Source organism: Pongo abelii, chromosome 9 (assembly GCF_028885655.2).
Source record: "Pongo abelii isolate AG06213 chromosome 9, NHGRI_mPonAbe1-v2.0_pri, whole genome shotgun sequence".
Taxonomy (NCBI): Eukaryota; Metazoa; Chordata; class Mammalia; order Primates; family Hominidae; genus Pongo; species Pongo abelii.
The window spans coordinates 58,452,269-58,472,234 of record NC_071994.2 but is presented as its reverse complement, the minus strand read 5'-3'; the positions used below and the strand labels follow the sequence as shown (position 1 = coordinate 58,472,234).

General features: G+C 49.4%; 1 protein-coding gene across 7 annotated transcripts in view; it reads right to left on the bottom strand.

The window, feature by feature from the left end:
* PTPN5 (protein tyrosine phosphatase non-receptor type 5) overlaps positions 1-19,966 on the bottom strand; it is a 64,546-nt gene that overhangs the window by 37,741 nt on the left and 6,839 nt on the right. For 3 of the 7 annotated variants that reach the window (XM_054524606.2, XM_054524608.2, XM_054524607.2), the window contains exons 2-3: positions 6,602-6,689; positions 538-614 (exon numbers count right to left, since the gene is read on the bottom strand). In XM_054524606.2, the coding sequence (XP_054380581.1) occupies positions 538-614; positions 6,602-6,621 (97 nt within the window). In that variant the 5' untranslated portion in view covers positions 6,622-6,689. Of the gene's footprint in view, positions 1-537; positions 615-6,601; positions 6,690-12,582; positions 12,701-19,966 lie in introns of all 7 variants that reach the window. The other 4 variants (XM_054524603.2, XM_054524609.2, XM_054524602.2 and 1 more) reach the window with 3 other exon arrangements.

Below are 19,966 nucleotides of genomic sequence, written 5' to 3'. Positions count from 1 at the left end.
CCACCCTGTGGGCAAGAGTGCCTTGGTAATATCTCCATGGTAGCTGCAATGGCCTGGCTCCCTGCAAGTGTGGTCAACTGGACTCAAGCAGCACAGTTTCACCCTCAAGCCGGGCTTCTCAACAGGGAGGTCAGGTAGTTCTCCACATCCCCCACCCCATCGTTGGCTCATGCTGCCTTCAGGTTTTGTTTCCTACCCTTACCTCCTGAAGTCAGCCCAGCACTGAACGGTCAGTGGTCATTCCCTAGGAGCCCTGTTTTCCTCAGCTCTTCGTCCTTCTTTTCACTTCCTAGCACACCCTCAATTGCCTGCTCTTCCCTCCATGTGAGCCTAGAGCAGCTCCAAGTGATAACAGGTCAGAAGGCATCAGGGATTAGAAAAACAAGTCCCCATTTAAACGAAGAGCTATGGAGCAGCTGCATGGATATTCTCGTGCAAGTTCACAGCTAGCTAGGCTTTACTCCAGCCCCAGCTTCAGCCGGGGCATTCTCTCTCCATTCTGAGGTCTGGGAGGACCTGGGTGCTGGGAAGACTCACCCGGTAGCCTCTCACTGCAGCACATGTCCAGGGCCCCTCCCTCGGAGTCATCAGCAGCGTGGTTCTCTCTCTCACTCCTACAGCAGGATGGAAAAGGTAAGAAGATGCTGTTGAGCCAGGATCAAGACAAAAACCCTGAGCAAAGATAAGAAGGCTCCCTCTCCTGTATTCTGTATCCCTTTGAATAATCCCACCCCATCAAAGGGACCTGAGGAAAATACCAGCCTATTGAGGGGTCAAGCTGCAGAGGCAGGAGCAGAATTTTGCAGGTGTCTTCCTTGTGGAATCAGTGGCAGCAGTATCATCACAACCATCATCATCATCATCATCATCATCATCATCATCATCATCTCTACCACAGTAGGAGGATTTACTATATGCAAGCACTTTGCAAACTTTATCACATTAAATCCTCACCATGACCTCATGAATGAGGGATCATCAAACAGGCTCAGAGAGGTTAAGTAACTTGCCCAAGGTCACACAGCTCAACAGAATAGAGATGAGTTTTAAATTATGACCTAGGACTCCAGGCTCATGCTCTCACTGCTGTGCCATTCTGTCTCCTAGTTCCAGTGGTTTTGAACCATGGGTGGACAAGAAGAGGGCTCTGAGTAACCCACAATCCTGTGTCCAGCTCTCCAAGATATGCAAGTCCCCTCTGCCCCAGGCAGTGAAAAGTGGCATGCAGAACTCTTCTCCAGAAATAGCTAGAAAAAACAGTTATATACATGTTTTGTATAGTCTAAATGTTTCCTTCCTGAAATCAGAGAACCCTCTTTCTAGCCTATCAGGGCACCTTATAGGAGAGTATGGGGGTCTAGTTTTTCTCCTTTACCTGATAAGCTGCAAAAAGGTTGCTGGAGATCAGCTAGACCCCATGAAGCATCTTGAGAGTAGACATATCTTGAGGGCAACCACTTGACTCACAGGGGTTCCCCTACCCTGGGAATGGCCTGAAATGCAGCGTGGGCTCCAATGGCCTTGTCTGCCTTTCACGTCTCTGACCCTTGGCAGTAGCTGATGACTGATCCAAGGCTGGACACACAAACCAGGCTGGGTCAATCAGATCCTCTCCCTTGCACATTGAAAATGCATTCTGGTGCATTTTGCTGGTGCTGAATCATGGTAGCCACAGTGCCCTGGAGAGAAGACCTGCTGCTGAGGGCCTGAGAGCTGCCTTGTTCCCATCTGTACTGAGTCTTGGACAATATGCCCATCAAGATCCTAAGATGGCCGTGGATCCTCCCAATAGATCCCCACATTTTAGCTTACGCCAGTGGGATGTGATTTCTGAAACTGGCAACCAAAATAACCTCTGACATAGCCTTGCTAGCATACTTCCAGGAATTCCAGAGGCTCAGCTGCTTCTCTGCCCTCAAGTCCTGCTATCCTGCTTCTTTGACTGGCCCTGGGGCCTGTTTCAGGCCCAACTCCAGATTTTAAATAATTAAGGGCAGAGAGGCCAGGTTCAGGGTGGCCCTTCTCTCTCTGATATCTTCTTTTTCAACTGGCATTATATCATTTTATTTTTTTCCTCAAACCAATTGCCAGGGTCTCTGAGAATCACAAGTCCTAGAGCACAGCACTCCTGCAGAGAGGAGGTCACTTCCTTCAAGGTAACCTTAAGCGCATTCTTTAAATGTCTCTGGAGTCCCTCCACATTTCTCCCTCCCCATCTTGGTCCCAGCCACCATCATCTCTTGCCTAGATTGCTGTGGCAATATTTTAACTGGTTGCTGGCATCCACTCAGGCTGGCCTCCAAAACATTCTCCACATGGCTCCAATGCTTATGGCATAGAAAATCTGTGCAGTTTGTAAACTGCACAACTGGATGTGGAAGTCCCCTCCGCCCCAGGCAATGGAAAGCGGCATGGTGAACTCTTCTCCAGAAGAGAGGAGCTAGAATCAATTCCTCAAAACTCAACGTTTATCACAGAACCTTTCTTGAAAAAATATTTTCATGGCATCCTTATTGTACTTAGAACAAAGAAAAATCCTTTGGCATAGTTCACTAGATGTTGGGTGGTCTGGTCCCTGTTGACCAGACCTCTGCACTCCAGCCACACTGGGAAGGCTCTTTCCTCACAGTGCCTTCCACATGCTTTTCTCTCACATGGTATGCACTTGACACAGTTAGAAATGTCACTGTAATATATGCCATTACTCGACATCTGTCTCCATCATTAGACTGTGGCTTTCATGAAGGCAGGGTCCACTGTTTCTATTTACCATTGTATCTTCAAAGCCTCGCACAGTGCCTAGTTCATAGTAGGATGTTCAATAAATAAATACTTATGGAATAAGTAAATGTTGACCTGACGTTCTTGAGAAAACATTAGGAACCTCAAACACAGCCATCATCTGAGCTGCTTTGTGGACGGGTCTTTGCTAAGTAGCTGGGAGCTCTCCTCCACAGCTGTTGTCCACAGAAGTCAGAGAATCACAGATCTGGAAGGCCTCTCATTTTACAGAGGAGAAACTGAGGCAGAGGATGGGGTCTGACTTGCCCCACATTTTATATTGAGTTGGTGGTGGCCACAGGGATTGTGTTTGAGAGCACCCACCCCCAACCTTCCAATCCTAAACTTGTTCTTTCCTTACCCTAAAGAGCACCCAGCTGGATGGCAGCCCATGAGGGCTGACCCCTGGCTGGGTACAGAAAGGCACAGTATCCAGATACCTCTGGAAGGGGACCCATGTGTGACTCACACCTGCTTTCACACCTTAAGCCTCTCAGGCCCCAAGCTGTGTTCAGAATAGCTCAGTGCTGCATGTGTGCAGTGGACTCTATAAATAAGCTTCCTAGAAAATGACTAATTTCATAACCAGAAAAGCAGAACGAGTAGCACCTCTTGACTGCAAAGGAAAATGGAGCAAGAGCCTCTGCTGCTCTTCCCTGTAGTCGAAGGACTCCAGGCAACCCCAGCCACAGCCTGCGTGTTTAGGCTGTCCAGAGGAGGGTTTAATTAGCTTTCCAAAGGAAATAGATGGCCCATTCAGGCTGGATGGGGAACCCAGTCTCTGCGCGCTGCCTTCCTCCCTCCCCACCAAGAGCAGAAATAGCTGCTTTTATTGGATTGCTAAGGCTCCTGCTCTCTCCTTCCCCACTTCTATCAGCCAGGCAACAGGAACAGAACACTGGCCTGTGACAACAGCAGCCACTTGCTGGGCTGCCCCCACCACTGCTTCCCTTATAACCAGAGAACACCAGGGATGAAGGGACTTGGAAATCACCCAGCCTGCCCCCACTTCACTGATGGAGGACGTCCCGGAGTGAAAGCAGCTTCCCAAAGCCATCGTTGCATTCAACAGGCGTGTGCTGAGCACCTCCTGTGAACAAGGCCTGGAGCTGCCCTAGGAATACAGTGATGAATAATCCAGGTCCCCCCTTGCAGGCTCCCAGTCTTCTCAGGGAGACAGACATGCAGACACGACTGTACCCTGATGCCTGCTTTAATTGATGTATGCATGTGATCACCCTGGGGAAGGCTGTGTTCATTTGTGGGAAGGGCAAGGGGAAGAGGAAGTCTTCTCCAAGGGGGAGACAGGAGCCGGTTTTAATTTTTTTAAATTGATTAATTAATTGATTTTTGAGACGGAGTCTCACTCTGTTGCCCAGGCTGGAGTGCAGTGGCGCTATCTCAGCTCACTGCAACCTCCGCCTCCCCGGTTCAAGTGATTCTCCTGCCTCAGCCTCCCAGGCGCCTGCCACTACGCCCGGCTAATTTTTGTATTTTTAGTAGAGACGAGGTTTCACCATATTAGTCAGGCTGGTCTCAAACTCCTGACTTCAGGTGATCTTGCTTGCCTCGGCCTCCCAAAGTATTGGAATTACAGGCGTGAGCCACCGTGCCCAGCTAGGAGCTGGTTTTTAAAATATGTTTTTAGGTGAATGAGGGGTTGGGAAAAGGATTTCTTGGGTAGAGCAAATAGAAAGAGCAAGGCATGGAGGCCCAACATGTATGGAACATCTGGTGCAATCAGAAGTAGGCTGGTCAGTGGGATGGAGCAGCAGATGGGGGCTAGGCCTCAGCAGAGGCACGTGGGCAAGAAGCAGCCTAGAAGACAGGAATCCTGCCTCCTGGCGGGGCCGGGGAAGCCCTCTTCCACTTGATCATGTGGCTTCCCTGTGGCTTCCCTGCACTGAGAGTGATGCTGGCTCTCTCACACCTGGTCTGGCTGGGTAGGTCTGTACCAGGAAGTGGGGGAGCAGCAGCTTACGTTTAAGGAATGGACTTTAGACCCAGCTGGTAGCGTCTGATCTGGTCTGAAACTACTCTTTTTACTGTGCTAAAATTCCCACAGCATAAAATTCAACATTTTGACCATTTTAAAGGGTACAATTCAGTGGCACTTAATACATTCATAATGTTGTACAACCATCATAATGATCTGCTTCCAGAATATTTTTGTCATCCCAAAAGGAAATCCTGTACTCATTAAGGAGTCACTCCCTGTCCTCCTCCCCCCAGCCCCCGGCAATTGCTTATCTGCTTTCTGTCTCTATGGGTTTGCCTATTCTGGATATTTCATATAAATGGAATCATAAAATATGTAGCCTTTTGTGTTTGGCTTCTTGCACTTAGCAAGTCCGTAGCATGCATCAGTACTTCATTTCTTTTCATGGCTGAATAATATTCTACTGTAGGATAGACGACGTTTTATTTAACTATTCATCAGTTGAACATTTGGGTTGTTTCCACCTTTTGGCTATTTGTGAGTAGTGCTCCTATGAACCAAACTGCTCTGTTTCCACTCTCCTCCTATCACGCTTGTGGTTTTGGGCAATCCTTTCTGCGCTCTGGGTCTGAGGCCTCACTTATGAAAATATGGTGGTCAGACTCTAAGCCCGTTGTAACTTGAATGTCATCACCTTCCTCTGCTCGTTCGTATGTGTGAAGGTAATGCGTTGTGCAGCTACGCCACCAGTGCTGGGTGCAGGAGATCCAGCCTAGACCACCCACCCCATTTTCTAGAAGTGCAGAAGATACAGAACAGATGCTGCCGTGGGCTGGGTGAAGTGTTCTAACAAAGGCACGGCCCCTCTGCCTGGGGTGTAGAGTGGGGGATGGGGGGTGATATTAGGAGACATCCTGGAGTCTCCTAACATGAAGTCCCAGCTTTGCCCAGGACTCATGCAGAGAAAGAGCTGGCTGGTTTGCTGAGCCAGTCAGGGAGGCTGAGCCTGCTTCCAAGGTGGGTGAGGAACAAGGGGGAACTGGGATGCTGAAGCCAGGATTCCTGGGTGTGAGGCTGAGCCAAGCCCAGGCAGACATGCCCTCTATCCTGGGCTTTGTGCTCCTGGTACCCCGTAAACACCCCTCACGGTCAACATGGAGCTCCTACCACCCTCTTAAAGCTCCAACCCCACCTGACATCTCTATTCGCTGAATCAAACCTGTCCATTCCTCCTTTCGAGCCTTGTTTGTGCTGTTCCCTCAGCCTGGAAGATCCTTTTCCCCTTTTGTCAAATCTTACTCATTCTCCAAGGTGCGACTCAGGCGGTGCGTCTTCCACGGAGCACTCCCTGATCTCTCAGGAAGAACTGCGTCCTCCCACTTCTGGGCTCCCCCACACACCTGGTTCATATGTCCCTTTGTCTCTTACTTTGTTCTGCTGCTATAGTTAGCTGTTTATGCACCTGCCTCCCCCACCAACTTCCGACTTTGGAGCATCCTCACCCCCTCAACCACCTCTGCATCCCAGGTGCATAGCACAGGGCCTGAGCCTGTTGATGTACACCTTAAAGGCCAAATGCAGGGTAGTGGCAGGGTCTCAGGGTTGGTAGCTTTAGGGGCTCTAGGAAGGCAGACTCCAGCTAGGAGCCTCCCAATTAAAGAAGATGGCCAAACCATAGCCAGGAAGAGGCCCAAATGCCATCCAGATTTTCATCAGCATGTTCAGCAGGCAGGGGCAGAGGACATGCTGGTTTCATGGAAAAGGAATGATCAGGCTGAACACCTCATGAGAATGAGTCATGTGCCCCAGAGCATCCAGATGGAGAAGGCTTGGCCTCCTCAGTGGGCGGGCTGCAGGGGGACGGCGTGAACGCTCACTCACCTGGCTCCCTCATAATTCATTCCCAAGGTGTCTGGATGGGGAAGGGTGCCATCTTCCAGGGCAGGAAGCTTTCTCAGCAAAAAGCAAGCTGGAGATATAAATGAAGGAGAGAGGGCAGCTTCAGATCATCCAGATGGGAAAATGGGGCAAAGAGAGATTAGGTGACTAGTCTCAGGTCACACAGTGTGCCAACAATTTGTTTTCAGGTAGTTAAAATCCTGATTTCCTTCTGGGAGTCACCTTTCTCCTCCCCTGGTGCCCTGCTTGCCCCTTGCTACACAGACAGCCCAGAATCAGAACTCAGTTACCTGTTATTTATATCATACCCCAAAGCCTTCTAATAAATACCTTTTCTGCCTAAGTTACTCAGAGTCCTCTTCTGTTGCTGGCAACCGCAGAACCCAGACTGATGCGTGCGGCAAACTCGTGGAATGAATAGGCTCTGAGCCCAGGACTCCCAATGCTTAGTTCACTGCTATTTCCGTCCTGCCAAGCTGCCTACCCTCCTTGCCCAGCTGTCCACTGTCCAGCCATCTGTCCTCACGTCTGAGCAGACTGCAAACTTGAGTGTTCTGGATCCCAAACACAGGGTCTGAGTGTTCTCTGCTTGGGATGTGCCCAGACAAATGACTTCCCTTCCATCCCTGCTCTTCTCTGAATGGGAGAAGTGGGTGTGGGCATGGCAGAGACCCCAGGGAAGGGAAGATGAAAAGTGTAGGGTAGGCCCAGCCTGCTGAGGGACTCGGGCAACAGGTCTCCATTTTTCATTTGAGTCTGATTCAGGGATTGGACCATTCATTTGTTCAACCCGTTTACTAAACACCTGCTATGTTCAGGCTACGTGTGGGATCCTGGGAATACAATGAACGGCAAGCATCTCATGGGAGATGTAGGTAAGAAGAAAAGGCAATAGCAACACAGGTGACCCGTGTGTGGGGAGACGAGCAGGGTGCCCTGGGAGTGCCAGCCAGACCCCTAAGGAAGTAGAGGACTCAGGAGACGTTTGGTACCCAGCAAGGGCTATCTCTGGTGAGATGTGAAAGAGGAGTGGGGATGAGAGGCCGTGGGATGAGACAGGAGGGGGTGGGATGCTCCAGGTAGAAGGAGGGCATGTGGACGGGCCTGGAATTGACACAAAGCAGGACACATTCAAGGACTAGAAAGAAATGTAGCCTAAAAGGGGAGTGTGGAAAGGGGGTGTGGTGTGGGATGGGACAATCTACTGAACCGCTCACTTGGAATTTTTTTTCCTTATCCCTCCTCTTCTTTCCAGAGAGGTAAGACAGACCTATACTCCCTTGGGGGAGGCAGCTTGGCTGCAGGACCAAAGGTCAAGTTCCTGGAGGAGCTATCCTTCCAGTCTTTGTTTTCTGAAAGCTGGAGCACCTGGGGGTGGGTTGTCTCTTGGTCAGGGAGGTGGGGGTGTGAGGAAGGGGAGGGGGTCTCAGGGCCTGGGAAGGTGACAGAGCCCCTCAGTTCCATGACTGGTGCTTGGTGTGTGGGTGGGTGGCACTGAGTGCATAGAGAGGGCTGGATCTCAGCCTCCAGGGCTTCCGCTGCACCCCACACGGCGTCCTCCCTACAGAAGGCACAGAGTCTGCAGACCCAGAAGGGCTCTTCAGTGGGGCTGGGGTATCTCAGCTATAATCAGTGTGGTTTCCTTGAAACATCCCTGGCATGGGGGTCACAGCAGTGGGTTAGAGTCACTCCAGTGATGACTGGGATTGAATTTCCTACCAGATAGGGATGCTGGGGAGCTCTAAGTCTGGGCTAATTTCATTTAAGGAGCATAATGAGACATTTCTTCCATACCTGATATTAAGGATTAAAAAAATCAACCAGTTCCAAGAATAGATTCTTGGCTTGGGAGGCAGAAGACCAACTAAAAGGTGGGTGTGGCAATCAGGTAAGAGATGGGGCATCCTAGCCTGGGACTGCAGGTGGGGACTGCCCCCTTGCTGGGCCACCTGCAACAGTCACTCTGATTTCAGACCGTAACTGCCTCCTCATCACCCCCGTGACCATGAAGGACATCCTTCCCTTTACCCCTTTGCTTAGGCTATCTCTCCTGCCTGGAAGGCCATCACCTCTTTGCACCCCTCCTTAAAATCCAACTCAGACTTTAAGCTCCAGCTTAATCTTGAATTGCTCTAGGAAGCCTTCCCTGGGGACAGGTCTTTACTCTGCTCTAGTCAAACTGTGTGGCTCTGGGGAAGTGTCTTTATCATTCTGAGCCTTAAATTTTTCTCATATGTCTAACACGGATGACAATACCTTCCACCAGGATTGCGGTGAAGATCACCAGTTAATGAGAAAGGTGAATGTTGACTATTGTGGTGACTGGTGAACAGCAGGTGCTCAGGACCTGTGCAAACAACCAACAAAGGCACAGCAGAGAAGAGAAATGAGGGTGGTGGTGGTGGGGAAGCAGGTGTAGACAATGTATAAACTCCCAGGAAAGGGCTAGGAACCTAGCTTCTAGAAACGGCAAAGGGCTTTGAACAATGCCAAGTTGTCTGGGGCAGCCTTTGGACAAGAGAGACATCCCAGGACCATGTGCTCTCCCTCGCTGACAACAGAAAGGCGTTGTTGGGCCTGCAGGTGTCTGTGGTCCAGTCCAAAGGTCCAGTATGAACTGAATTTACCAGCTTCCCCCTGTACTCTTAGGAGGAGGGGGCTGGAGGGAGATTTGAGGAGCCCCCATCCTGCCAAATTCCTAGATTGGGTGGGATGGGAGCAGGAGAAACATACACAGATTCTTTGCTGGCTTTGGCCACCCTGCTGGGACCAAAGTAGCAGGGGCTAGCTACGTAGGCAGCATTGAGAGAGACCAGGGTCTCATGGCTGAAGCCAACACATTCTGTCCTAAATACATCTTTGGGGTGGAGGGTCAGAAATTCACGGTGATTCAGCTCAGACTCTGTGGACCCTCCCAGCCTCTTCTCAGGGCCACTCTGGCTTTCTTTTTTAAAATCTACACTTTTTAAATTTCATGGTCAGGTTGGTGAAGATGGAAGGGAACAGGAGGAGGTGATCAGAGAGAGGAAGGAAGCAGGAAAAAGGGCAGAAGCAATCTTAGGGCCACCTGTTCAGTAACATCTTAGCCCCTGACTGAAGAGGATAACAATGACGGTATCTTCACAACAGAAAGGGCAGCTAGCACTACCGCACCTGGGCCACACAGGCCAGAACTGCTCCAGGGCCTTGCATGTGTTAGCAAATTCAGTCCTCACAGCAGCCCCTGGAGGAACGTACTAACATTCCCTGCATTTTCTAGAGGAGGAAATGGAAATTCAGAGAAGTAAAGTGACCTGCCTAAGGCCACACAGCTAGTCATCACAGAGCTTCCCCCATTGCTCACATTCCTAACCTCTCTTTCACTTTTTAGCTTTTGGTAAGAAAAAATATTCTGCAAATACAATAGGAAGAGACTGCACATCATGGCAGTTGCTTTCTATATGTTCTTTTAAAAAATCCTCACCATAAATCTATGTGAGTAGCATGTGATGATCCCCATTTTTACAGATGAGAAAACTAAGGCTCAGGGGGTGAAGTGACCCAAGCGAACGAGTGAAGGAGTAAGAGGGAGATCCCTGTGCCTGTGTCCCTGCTTGGGATCACTGCTGTTCTCCCCAGAGGAACCACTGGAAGTCCTGCGCTGGACCATGACCTCGGGTTTCTCCACTTGAAGCAGCAGGCCAGGGAGCAGGCCTTGGGAGGCTAGTATGCATGGGAAGTTTGGGAGGCTGGCTTGGGTGGGCAGCCTGTGATGGTGGCAGCTGTGTTCCATCAGTGCTGTGACGAATATACTCACTGGCCCAGGGCCCAGAAGCCATGGGCTCTAGTCCCAGGCTACTGTGTGACCTTGGGCTAGTCATTTCCCTTATCTGAATCTCAGTAGCTCCAAATGAAAACCAAAGGGCCTGAATGAGATGACCTCTAAGGGCCTTTCCTTAGAGGTCAGGCTTCAATTCCGGACCTGTCAGGTTTAACGAGGCAGAGGGTGGAACGGCAGTGAACCAGCAGAGGGCGCTCACAGCATCAGGGAAACAGGCCTCGGTCCATGGAGCCCAACCTTCAAGCGCGTCCGGCCTGAGCCAATCATTAACAGAGTCCAGGTTCGGCTGTGATTTGATGCTGTGGATGGTCCTACCTGACTATAAATGGTGCGGCGGTCAGGGACCCAAAAGACAGAAAGGCAGGATTTTGGAGTTCAAAGGTTATCTGCTCTGATCCTCTGTTCTCCAAGACTCTGAAAACATTGCATTCTGCTCCCTCTCCCTGCACCTGCCCCCAGGTATGCAGTTTAATTTACAGGGAGAAAACAGGCAATCCCAAATGCAAAGGTGTGATCACACCTCTTGTGGGCGTCTTCTGGTATTTCTGTTCAGTTACATGCTTGCTGCTACCTATAATGCTTTAGGATGCGCTTTTTCCTCCACTGGAGAGCCCCCTTTTCCCTTCTCTGCTTGGAAAATTCTTATTTGCCTTTTAAGACTCTGTTCAAATGTCACCTCCTCAACAGAACCCTCCCCAACTCCCTTAGAAAGAACTGGGTACTCCGTCTTCTGTTCTTACCCCTCCATACGGTCATTATCTGTTGATGCCAGTCTCCCTGCCTCACACAGAGCTACCTGGACATAAACCTGTGGTCTATGATTACCAGAGCTTCCTTTTATCACAGGCTTATTGTGTGCTAGATGTCGTGCCAAGCACTGCACATGTATGACATCATTCACTTCTCACTAGAACCGTATGAGGTAAAAAGTCATCCTCCACCTACACGTGGAGATTGGGACTTGGAGAGACTAAGTCACCTGCTCAAGGTCATATAGTTGGCATGTGGCAGAACCAGGCTTCAAACTCAGTTTATCTCAACCCCAGGCTTTATTTAAATCACTAGGTTTACAGCATCTGATATGGACTTTTCTGTTTCCCATGTCCAATACTGTATCTGGCACCAGGCAAATGTTAAAAAAAAAAAAAAAGAAAAGTGGGGTAATGTTTGAGCATTTACAAATGGCTCATTAAAAACACCATAAAGGGCCAGGCACGGTGGCTCATGCCTGTAATCCCAGCACTTTGGGAGGCCGAGGTGGGCAGATCACCTGAGGTCAGAAGTTTGAGACCAGCCTGACTAACATGGTGAAACCCCGTCTCTAACAAAAATACAAAATTAGCCGGGCGTGGTGGTGGGCGCCTGTAATCCCAGCTACTTGGGAGGCTGAGGCAGGAGAATCACTTGAACCAGGGAGGCGGAAGTTGCAGTGAGCCAAGATCGCGCCACTGCCCTCCAGCCTGGGCGACAGAATGAGACTCCATTCAAAAACAAACAAAACAAACACCACCATAAAAGTAGTAAACACATAGGCTTTGGCTCTGGACTGCCCGAGTATGAATCAAGGCTCCCCCACTGGCTGCCTGATCTTGGGCAAGACTTTGACTTCTCTGTGCCTCAGTTTCTTCATCTGTGAAGCAAGGATAAGTGTGTCTACACTTCAGAGGGTTATAATGGAGATTAAATGAATGTTGATCTTCACACAAAGTTTTTACATGAGATGCATGGAAAATGTGTAGAACAGGGCCAGGAAGCTCCTAAAAATGTTAATTGTCATCATCTTGTGTTTCAGGCTTTGCCTGTTTCCCAGTTAATATAACTTTTCTCCTCCCATGGATAAGGTCCATGAAGGCTCTGGGATGAATCTTGCAGAGTGCTGGTAAACTGGTTCTTAACTTTCTCTTTACTGGACCTGAACTGCTGTATCACTGGGAGCAAGATGAAGTAAACTAGAATATTATGCAGGAATTAAAAAAAGAATAATGTAGGCCAGGCATGGTGGCTCACACCTGTAATTCCAGCATTTTAGGAGGCTGAAGCAAGAGGATCACTTGGGGCCATGAGTTCAAGACCAGCCTGGGTAACACAGTGAGATCCCATCTCACTAGAAAATAATATGTGAGCGGGGCATGGTGGTACACACCTGTAGTCCCAGCTACTCAACAGGCTGAGGCAGGAGGATCGCTTGAGCCCAAGACTTCAAGGTTGCAGAGAGCTATGATCACACCACTGCATTTCAGCCCACGTGACAGGGCGAGACCCTGTCAAGAAAAGAAAGAAAGGAAGAAAGGAAGGAAGGAAAAGCCTTTATTTGTGCCCTCTGCCGGTTTTCATGGTGTAAATGCTCTCACCATGGCTGATTTCAAGCTATGATTGTGAAGAGTCATGCTGCCAGTCTTAGCAGAGGTCCAGAGTTTTGCTCAATCTGTGCCTCAGTTTCTTCATCTTTAAAATAGATCAGCAGTAGGACCTAATTCAAAATACTGTTGTGAGGAGTAAACCTGAAGCTCTTAGAAGAGCACATGGCACGTTGTATGCTCTGTGTTAGCCAATATTACTGTTAAGAGTTTTAACTCAGTCTCACTGTCCCTCATCTGGCTTGGACACTGACCCAACCCCAGCAACTGGCCTTCTGCTCTGATGGGCAGTCTCTGCCTTCTAGTATTAGGCCTTGTCCACTCTTGCAGCTCTCCCTTCTCCCTCTGTGATACAGTTTGGATATTTGTCCCTACCCAGATCTCATTTTGAATTGTAATCCCCGGTGTTGGAGGTGGGGCCTGGTGGGTCATGGAGGCAGATCCCGCATGGCTTGTGCTGTCCTGATGAGAGTTCTCACAAGATCTGGTCTTTTAAAAGCAGGTGGCACCTCTCTCAACTCACTCTTTTTCCTGCTTTCGCTGTGTGATGTGCCTGCACCCTCTTTGCCTTCTGATTGTCAGCTTCCTGAGGCCTCCCTAGAAGCCAAGCAGACACCAGTGCCCTGCTTCCTGTACAGCCTGGCCATGTGCCAATTAAACCTCTTTTCTTTATAAATTACTCAGTCTCTTGCATTGCTATAACGAAATTGCTGTATTTCTTTATAGCAATGCAAGGACAGTCTAATACACCCTGGAACTAGAATTCTGGCCTAGCCTGTGTTGGTTACACACCCACCCTCATCACACATTATTTCATGCCTCTGGTTTCATCCCTGGACTTCCCTCATGCTGCTCTGGGCCTGGGCTGCCCGTGCAGCTATCCCTTGCTCCGGATGGTCCATCATGATCCCTTCTGGCATCTGCTCTGCTCCTCATTGCTTACAAGGCTCCTTCTCACGGGGCTGGGATGTACTTACAGAGGGGAAAGCTGAAGTTCAGAGCTCAGTCTGCTCCCACCTGCAACTAGAGGGGCCCCTAGCTCCTGCCACACCCTGCTGTGAGCTCCAACTTCTCATCAGGGCCCATACCCCTAGCATGATTTAACCCTTCTGTGCTCAGGCCTGGCTCAGGTCATGGCAACCTGGGAAGAGCTCGGCATCTTTGGGTTTGGTGGAAGAGTCTAACTGAGTCAGAATCAGGGCCTGGAGGGGAAGACACAGCGAGGCTGGGTTTGGAAACATTAGCTGGATTTGAGGCTCTTTTTCCAGGAAAAAAAAAAGTAGAGTGTAAACTAGGAAAAAATACCCAGTTGGGACCAAGAGTCAAGGTTGAAAGGAGCCTGACCTCTTGAATTCAAATTTAATAAATAACAGCTGCATACCTACCGTGTGCCACATGCTTCTCAGTACCTTATTTCATTGGCTCTTTGAGACAACCCCATGAAAACATCATTATCTCACTCTGCAGGAGCTACAGGCACTTAGAGAGGTTAGGGACTGACATGAGAGCAGGTACATGGCCTCCCTGGTCCTGCTCAGGTGGCCAATGGAGAACACAGGACGGGGCATGGTCCTGGGCCAAGGATGGCTGATTCTCTCCTTGCCCTGTGCCAGTGGACAGCTGGAAACCTGGGCCCAGGGCAGGCTGTCAACAGAGGTCCTCAAGCACGGGCTGAATTCCTCAAAGCATGACAGACTGACCATTCTGAGGTCACATACTGTAAGGCAACCATGGTCCTCCGGGAAAAGGATGAATTCAAAGGCAGAGAGACCTGGCTAAAATGCTGTGCTCTGCCACTTTCTCCACATGGGGCCTTGGGCCAGTGTCCTAACCTCTCTGAGCCTCAATTTCCTCCCATTTAACATGACAGCGATGAGAGCTGCAGGGTTGTGATGAAGCCTGGGAAGTGAGGGCTGTACACAGGGAGAGCTTGGCAGTCCTGGGCAGGCCTCCTTCTCCATATTCCTGCTGACCTGGCTCGAAGCTTCACTTCCTGTCTCCCTCCAAGTAAACCTCACACAGGAGACACTCCTGCTCTTTGTACTAGGCAGTGCCATCAGCTACAAAGGTCTGCTTCCTATTTTCTCAGGCTCTGTCAGGTGTTCCTGGAGCTAATGAGAACAATGCATGTGACAGCAGCTGGAGGATGAGAGGGGTCTTCCCAGCAGAACCTCCTCTGCCCTCTGGAGAGCTCCAGGCTGTTTCCAGGTCCCCAAGTCAGACCCAGAGCCCTAGGAAAGGGTGGGTAAAAGAACTGGAAACTCCACTTCACAGGATTTCCCAAATCCTCCTCTGCCATGACATCGCCTGCCCCAGCCATGCTCCCTCCTGCTTTTCTGCCTTAGTCTCTCAGCTCCTAGAGCGGCCCCTAGCTCCTGCCACACCCTGCTGTGGGCTCCAGCTTCTCACCAGGGCCCCTGCCTCCCGCCTAATTTAACACTTCTGTACTCAGGCCTGGCCAGGAAAGGCCTTCCTGCTCCTCCTCTTTGTGCTGTGGTTTCCTACCCTTCCAAGGCCCATGTCAGCCCAGGTCTCCTCCAGGAAACCTCCCTAGTGAGTCTAGGGTGTGTTGACCTCTCCTCTGGCTCAATCCTTCCCCCAGCATTTTTTGTGACTTGGAAACAGCCCTGTCCTGGGCTGCTCCCTGGCTTTCTTTTCCATAACTTTGGCTTCTGTAAACTTCACAGGCTGAGAAGGGGCAAGGGATAAAACTCCCTCTTTATCCCCCATGACAGAAAGCCCAGTGCAGAGGAGAAAAAAACATGGAAGGCAGGTCCAGCTCTTTCCTTTACACTCAGATTTGGAAGGAAGATGGGAAGGAAAGACCGAGTGGGAGAAAAAGAAGAAAGACATGAGTGGAAAGGAATGAAGGAGGAGGGAAGGGCTGCTGCATGACACTCAGTACCAGGGTCATGAGAGGACAGCTCAGGCCCATGATCCAGGTGGCCTTGAATCAGGCTCTCACACTCTGATTATGCAACTCCTAGGCTCGACACAGAGACCTCTTTGAAAACCTTTGGAACTCACCTCCTCCAGGCAGCCTTCCGAGATTGACTCTGATCTTTGCCGCCCCACCCCCACCCCCCGCCCCCCTTGACTACCTGAGCTTCGCTACTTTGCACTCATCCATGCCACTTCCCATGATGCTAGGTCCTCTGGGGAAGGGATGGAGGTCTCTGCCTCACCGGCAGGAAGTCAGTTTACATTTATCATCTGTAGCCAGAGATCAGACTGTCTTTTTTTGACCACTTTTTTTTTTTTTTTTTTTTTTTTTTTTTTTGAGATGGAGTCTTCCTCTGTCACCCAGGCTGGAGTGCAGTGGTGCGATCTAGGCTCACTGCAGCCTCCGCCTCCTGGGTTTAATCAATTCTCCTGCCTCAGCCTCCCAAGTAGCTGGGACTACAGGAGCCTGCCACCACGTCTGGCTAGTTTTTGTATTTTTAGTAGAGATGGGGTTTCACCATATTGGCTAGGGTGGTGTCAAACTCCGGACCTCAAGTGATCCACCCGCCTCGGCCTGGTGCTGGGATTACAGGCATGAGCCACTGTGCCCAGCCCCACCTTTATTAGCTCCAGAGGGTGGTTCAGAATACATTTTGCATTTTTTAAACCCAGTTTGTCTCTGAGATAATCTTACTATAATCTTATATCAATTTCTTTACTATCAGGCTCTGTACTGAGCCTTGGGGGACACACAGATAACTAAGAGCCAGTCCCTGCCCTCCACCCAGCATTCAGCCTAGTGAGTTGAGTGAGAAATGCATTAAAGGCCCACTGAGGCTGTCTTATGGGAGCACTCAGGAGGGCACAAAAACAGAGTCTGGGAAGCTGCACAGAAGAGACCCGAAGGACAAGCAGGAGTTCACCAGATACAGGGAGGACATTCCAGGCAGGGAACACTGCAGGGCAAAGGCCCGGAGAGGTGAAAGCACAAGGTATGCCAGGCAGACAAGGCACCTCAGTGTAGCCACAGAGTAGACATAAGAGGGACTCTTGTCACACAGCAGAGGGCTTTATGCATCAGCCTAAGACACACTAACTTTGACTCACAGGCCATTTTTTCTCAGGGGGACAGAGGCAGGTATTGCCATGCTAGTTGACATTTAGAAATCTGTGTGTGTATTGGGGGTTAGTGGGGAAAACATGACAACATGGATGGATCTCAAAAACTATGTCTTTTTTCTTTTTTTTTTTTTTTTGGAGACGGAGTCTCGTTCTGTCACCCAGGCGTGAGTGCAGTGGCACGATCTCGGCTCACTGCAACCTCCATCTCCCAGGTTCCAGGGATTCTCCTGCCTCAGCCTCCCGAGTAGCTGGGACTACAGGTGTGTGCCACCATGCCCAGCTAATTTTTGTATTTTTAGTAGAGATGGGATTTCACCATGTTGGCCAGGCTGGTCTCGAACTCCTGACCTCAGGTGATCCGCCCGTCTTGGCCTCCCAAAGTGCTGGGGTTACAGGTATGAGCCACTGCATCTGGCTTCCTAAAAACTATTTCATGACACAAAAGAGCACATACTATATGATTCCACTTATATGACGATTAGGAACAGACAAAATCCATCTACAATAATAGAAATGGGAATAATCGTTATCTCTGAACTTTTGGGGGTGATGGAAATCTTCTGAGTCTTGCTCTTGGTGATGGTTATATGAGCTCATGCAGTTGTCAAAATGCACTGAACAGAACACTTAAGATCTATACATTGGATGGCTTGTAAAGTAAACCTGAAGAACATGTGTGAGCATTTTTGGTTGTTATAATGACTGAAGGGTGCTACAGGCAAATATATAGGAGATGGGGCCAGGGATGCTTTTACATCAAAGAACTCTCCCACCCAAAGGCCAGTAGGTCCCTGTTGAGAAATACGGCTGCAAGCCACGGGGAGCCACAAAAGGATGGAAACACCAGAGACTTGGCCACATCTGTATTTTGGTAAGACAGGGCTCTGTGGTGGTGGGAGTATCTTGGGACAGTGATGTGGCACAGAAGGTGGACATATGATCTTCACTGCCACTCCTAGGCCTCGTATTTGCCTAACTCTTAGCCCACTGGCCTGATGCTACCCCGGAGGGGCCCCAGGAGGTCCCTCTGAGGCACCTCAGATGCTGACCAGCTAGGGAAGTAGCAGAGGCAGCAGATGGCACTGGGAAATGGCAATGCCTCAACCCCAGCCTCCCTGCCTCATAAGCAGCAAGGATGATAAAAGTGATCATCTTCCTCTGAAGTGGAGTCTCAGTGAGGGGGTCTCCCTGAGTGTCTAGAGTCCCTGGAAGCAGGGCTGAATGCTACTGCTGCTACTATAGAAAAGCACTGTTTTACATCATGGGCTAAAGAAGAACACAGCTGACTTGCATGAAAATAGTCACCTGACCCCTGCCTTCGGAAAGCCTTCTCTGACCTCCATCCTGGGCAGGTGTCTCTCCTGTGTTCTCACAGCCCTACAGTTAGCCCTACAGGCAGCCCACAGCCCTACACAGTCACTGCCTAGGTTTGAATTCTGGCTCTGACTCTTACTTGCTGTGCGTACCTGAAACAGAGTTACTCAAGCTGTTTCCTCACCTGCAAATTGAGGATAACAGAAACTGTCTTCACTGAACTGTCACCAAGATTGAGATAATGTAGTAAGCACTCAGTAAGAGTGAGAGCTTATGATGAGCCTAGAATGCATCAATACAGACCACTGTTGCCAGGTGACTCCTCTGGCACCTCCACTAGACATTAAGCTCCTTGCGGGCAGGGTCCTTGTGGTCGTGTTGATTGCTGAGGGCCTTGTGTCCACCACAGTGCCTGGTACAGTAAATACTTGCATGCTTGAATCAATTCCACCCACTAAGATCTCTCCTGAGAGCTTTCTTTTTCCACCCACAATGCCTCTAAATCACAACAACTCTTCAGAAACGGAGTCAGACTCATTTGTATTCTGTTCCCTCTTCTCTCTTCTCTGTTACCTCCATGGCCATGCAGAACCCAAACAACATTTAGTTTTTAAATTAACAGCTTCTTCCTGGACTCTCTATTCCTAAGACTTCACTCAGTGGTCTTCATACTGGGCACACAAAAATCCTTTTTAAAAAATGCACCCTGCACCTCTCAAAAAGTTAAACACAGAATGACCATACGATCCAGCAATTCCACTGCTAGGTATATACCCCAAAGAGTTGAAAGCGGGGACTCAAACAGATCCTGGCACACCAATGTTCATAGCCATATTATTCACAATAGCCAAAAGGTGGAAACAGATGAATGGCTAAACAATGTGGTATATCCATACAATGCAATATATTCAGCTTTGAAAATAAATGAGATTCTGATATATGATACAACAGAGATGACCCTTGAAAACATTAGGCTAAGTGAAAGAAGCTAGACGAAAAAAGACAAACATGATGCCACTTACACGAGGTACCTAGAATAGGTGAACTTATGGAGACAGAAAGTAGAATGGAGGTCACCAGGGGCTGGGGGAGATGGGAATGAGGAATTAGTATTTAATGAGTATAGCAATTCAGTCTGGGAAGATAAAAAGATTCTGGACATGGACAGTGGTGATGGTTGTATAACACTGTAAATATACTTAACGCCATAAAATTATACACTTAAAATTGGTTAAAATAGTAAATTTCGTGTTATGTGTATTTTACCACAATTTAATAAAAGCCTCCCACACCAAACAAACAAAACACTGGAAGGACAGACTTCCCTCTGAAATCTGACAGAGCTGCATGCCCCTCTGCCACCCCTAGGGCTCTGTGACCTTGACCCCCTGGCCCATGATCTATCTTCCTCTCCATCCTCTCCTTGGTTCCAACTCTTGGGTTCCCTCTTCTTTTTCTTTTTTTCTTTTGAGACAGGGTCTCGCTCTGTCACCCAGGCTGGAGTGCAGTGGCGCTATCTTGGCTCACTGCAACCTCTGCCTCCTGGGTTCAAGCAATTCTCGTGCCTCAGCCTCCTGAGTAGGAGGGGCTACAGGTGTGTGCCACCATGCCTAGCTAATTTTTTTATATTTTTACCAGAGACAGAGTTTCACCGTGTTGGCCAGGCTGGTCTCAAACTCCTGACCTCAAATGATCCCCTGCCTCAGCCTCCCAAAGAGCTGGGATTACAGGCGTGAGCCACCGCACCAAGCTCCCTATTCTTTTTCTACTCCAGACGCCGGGGCCCAACAT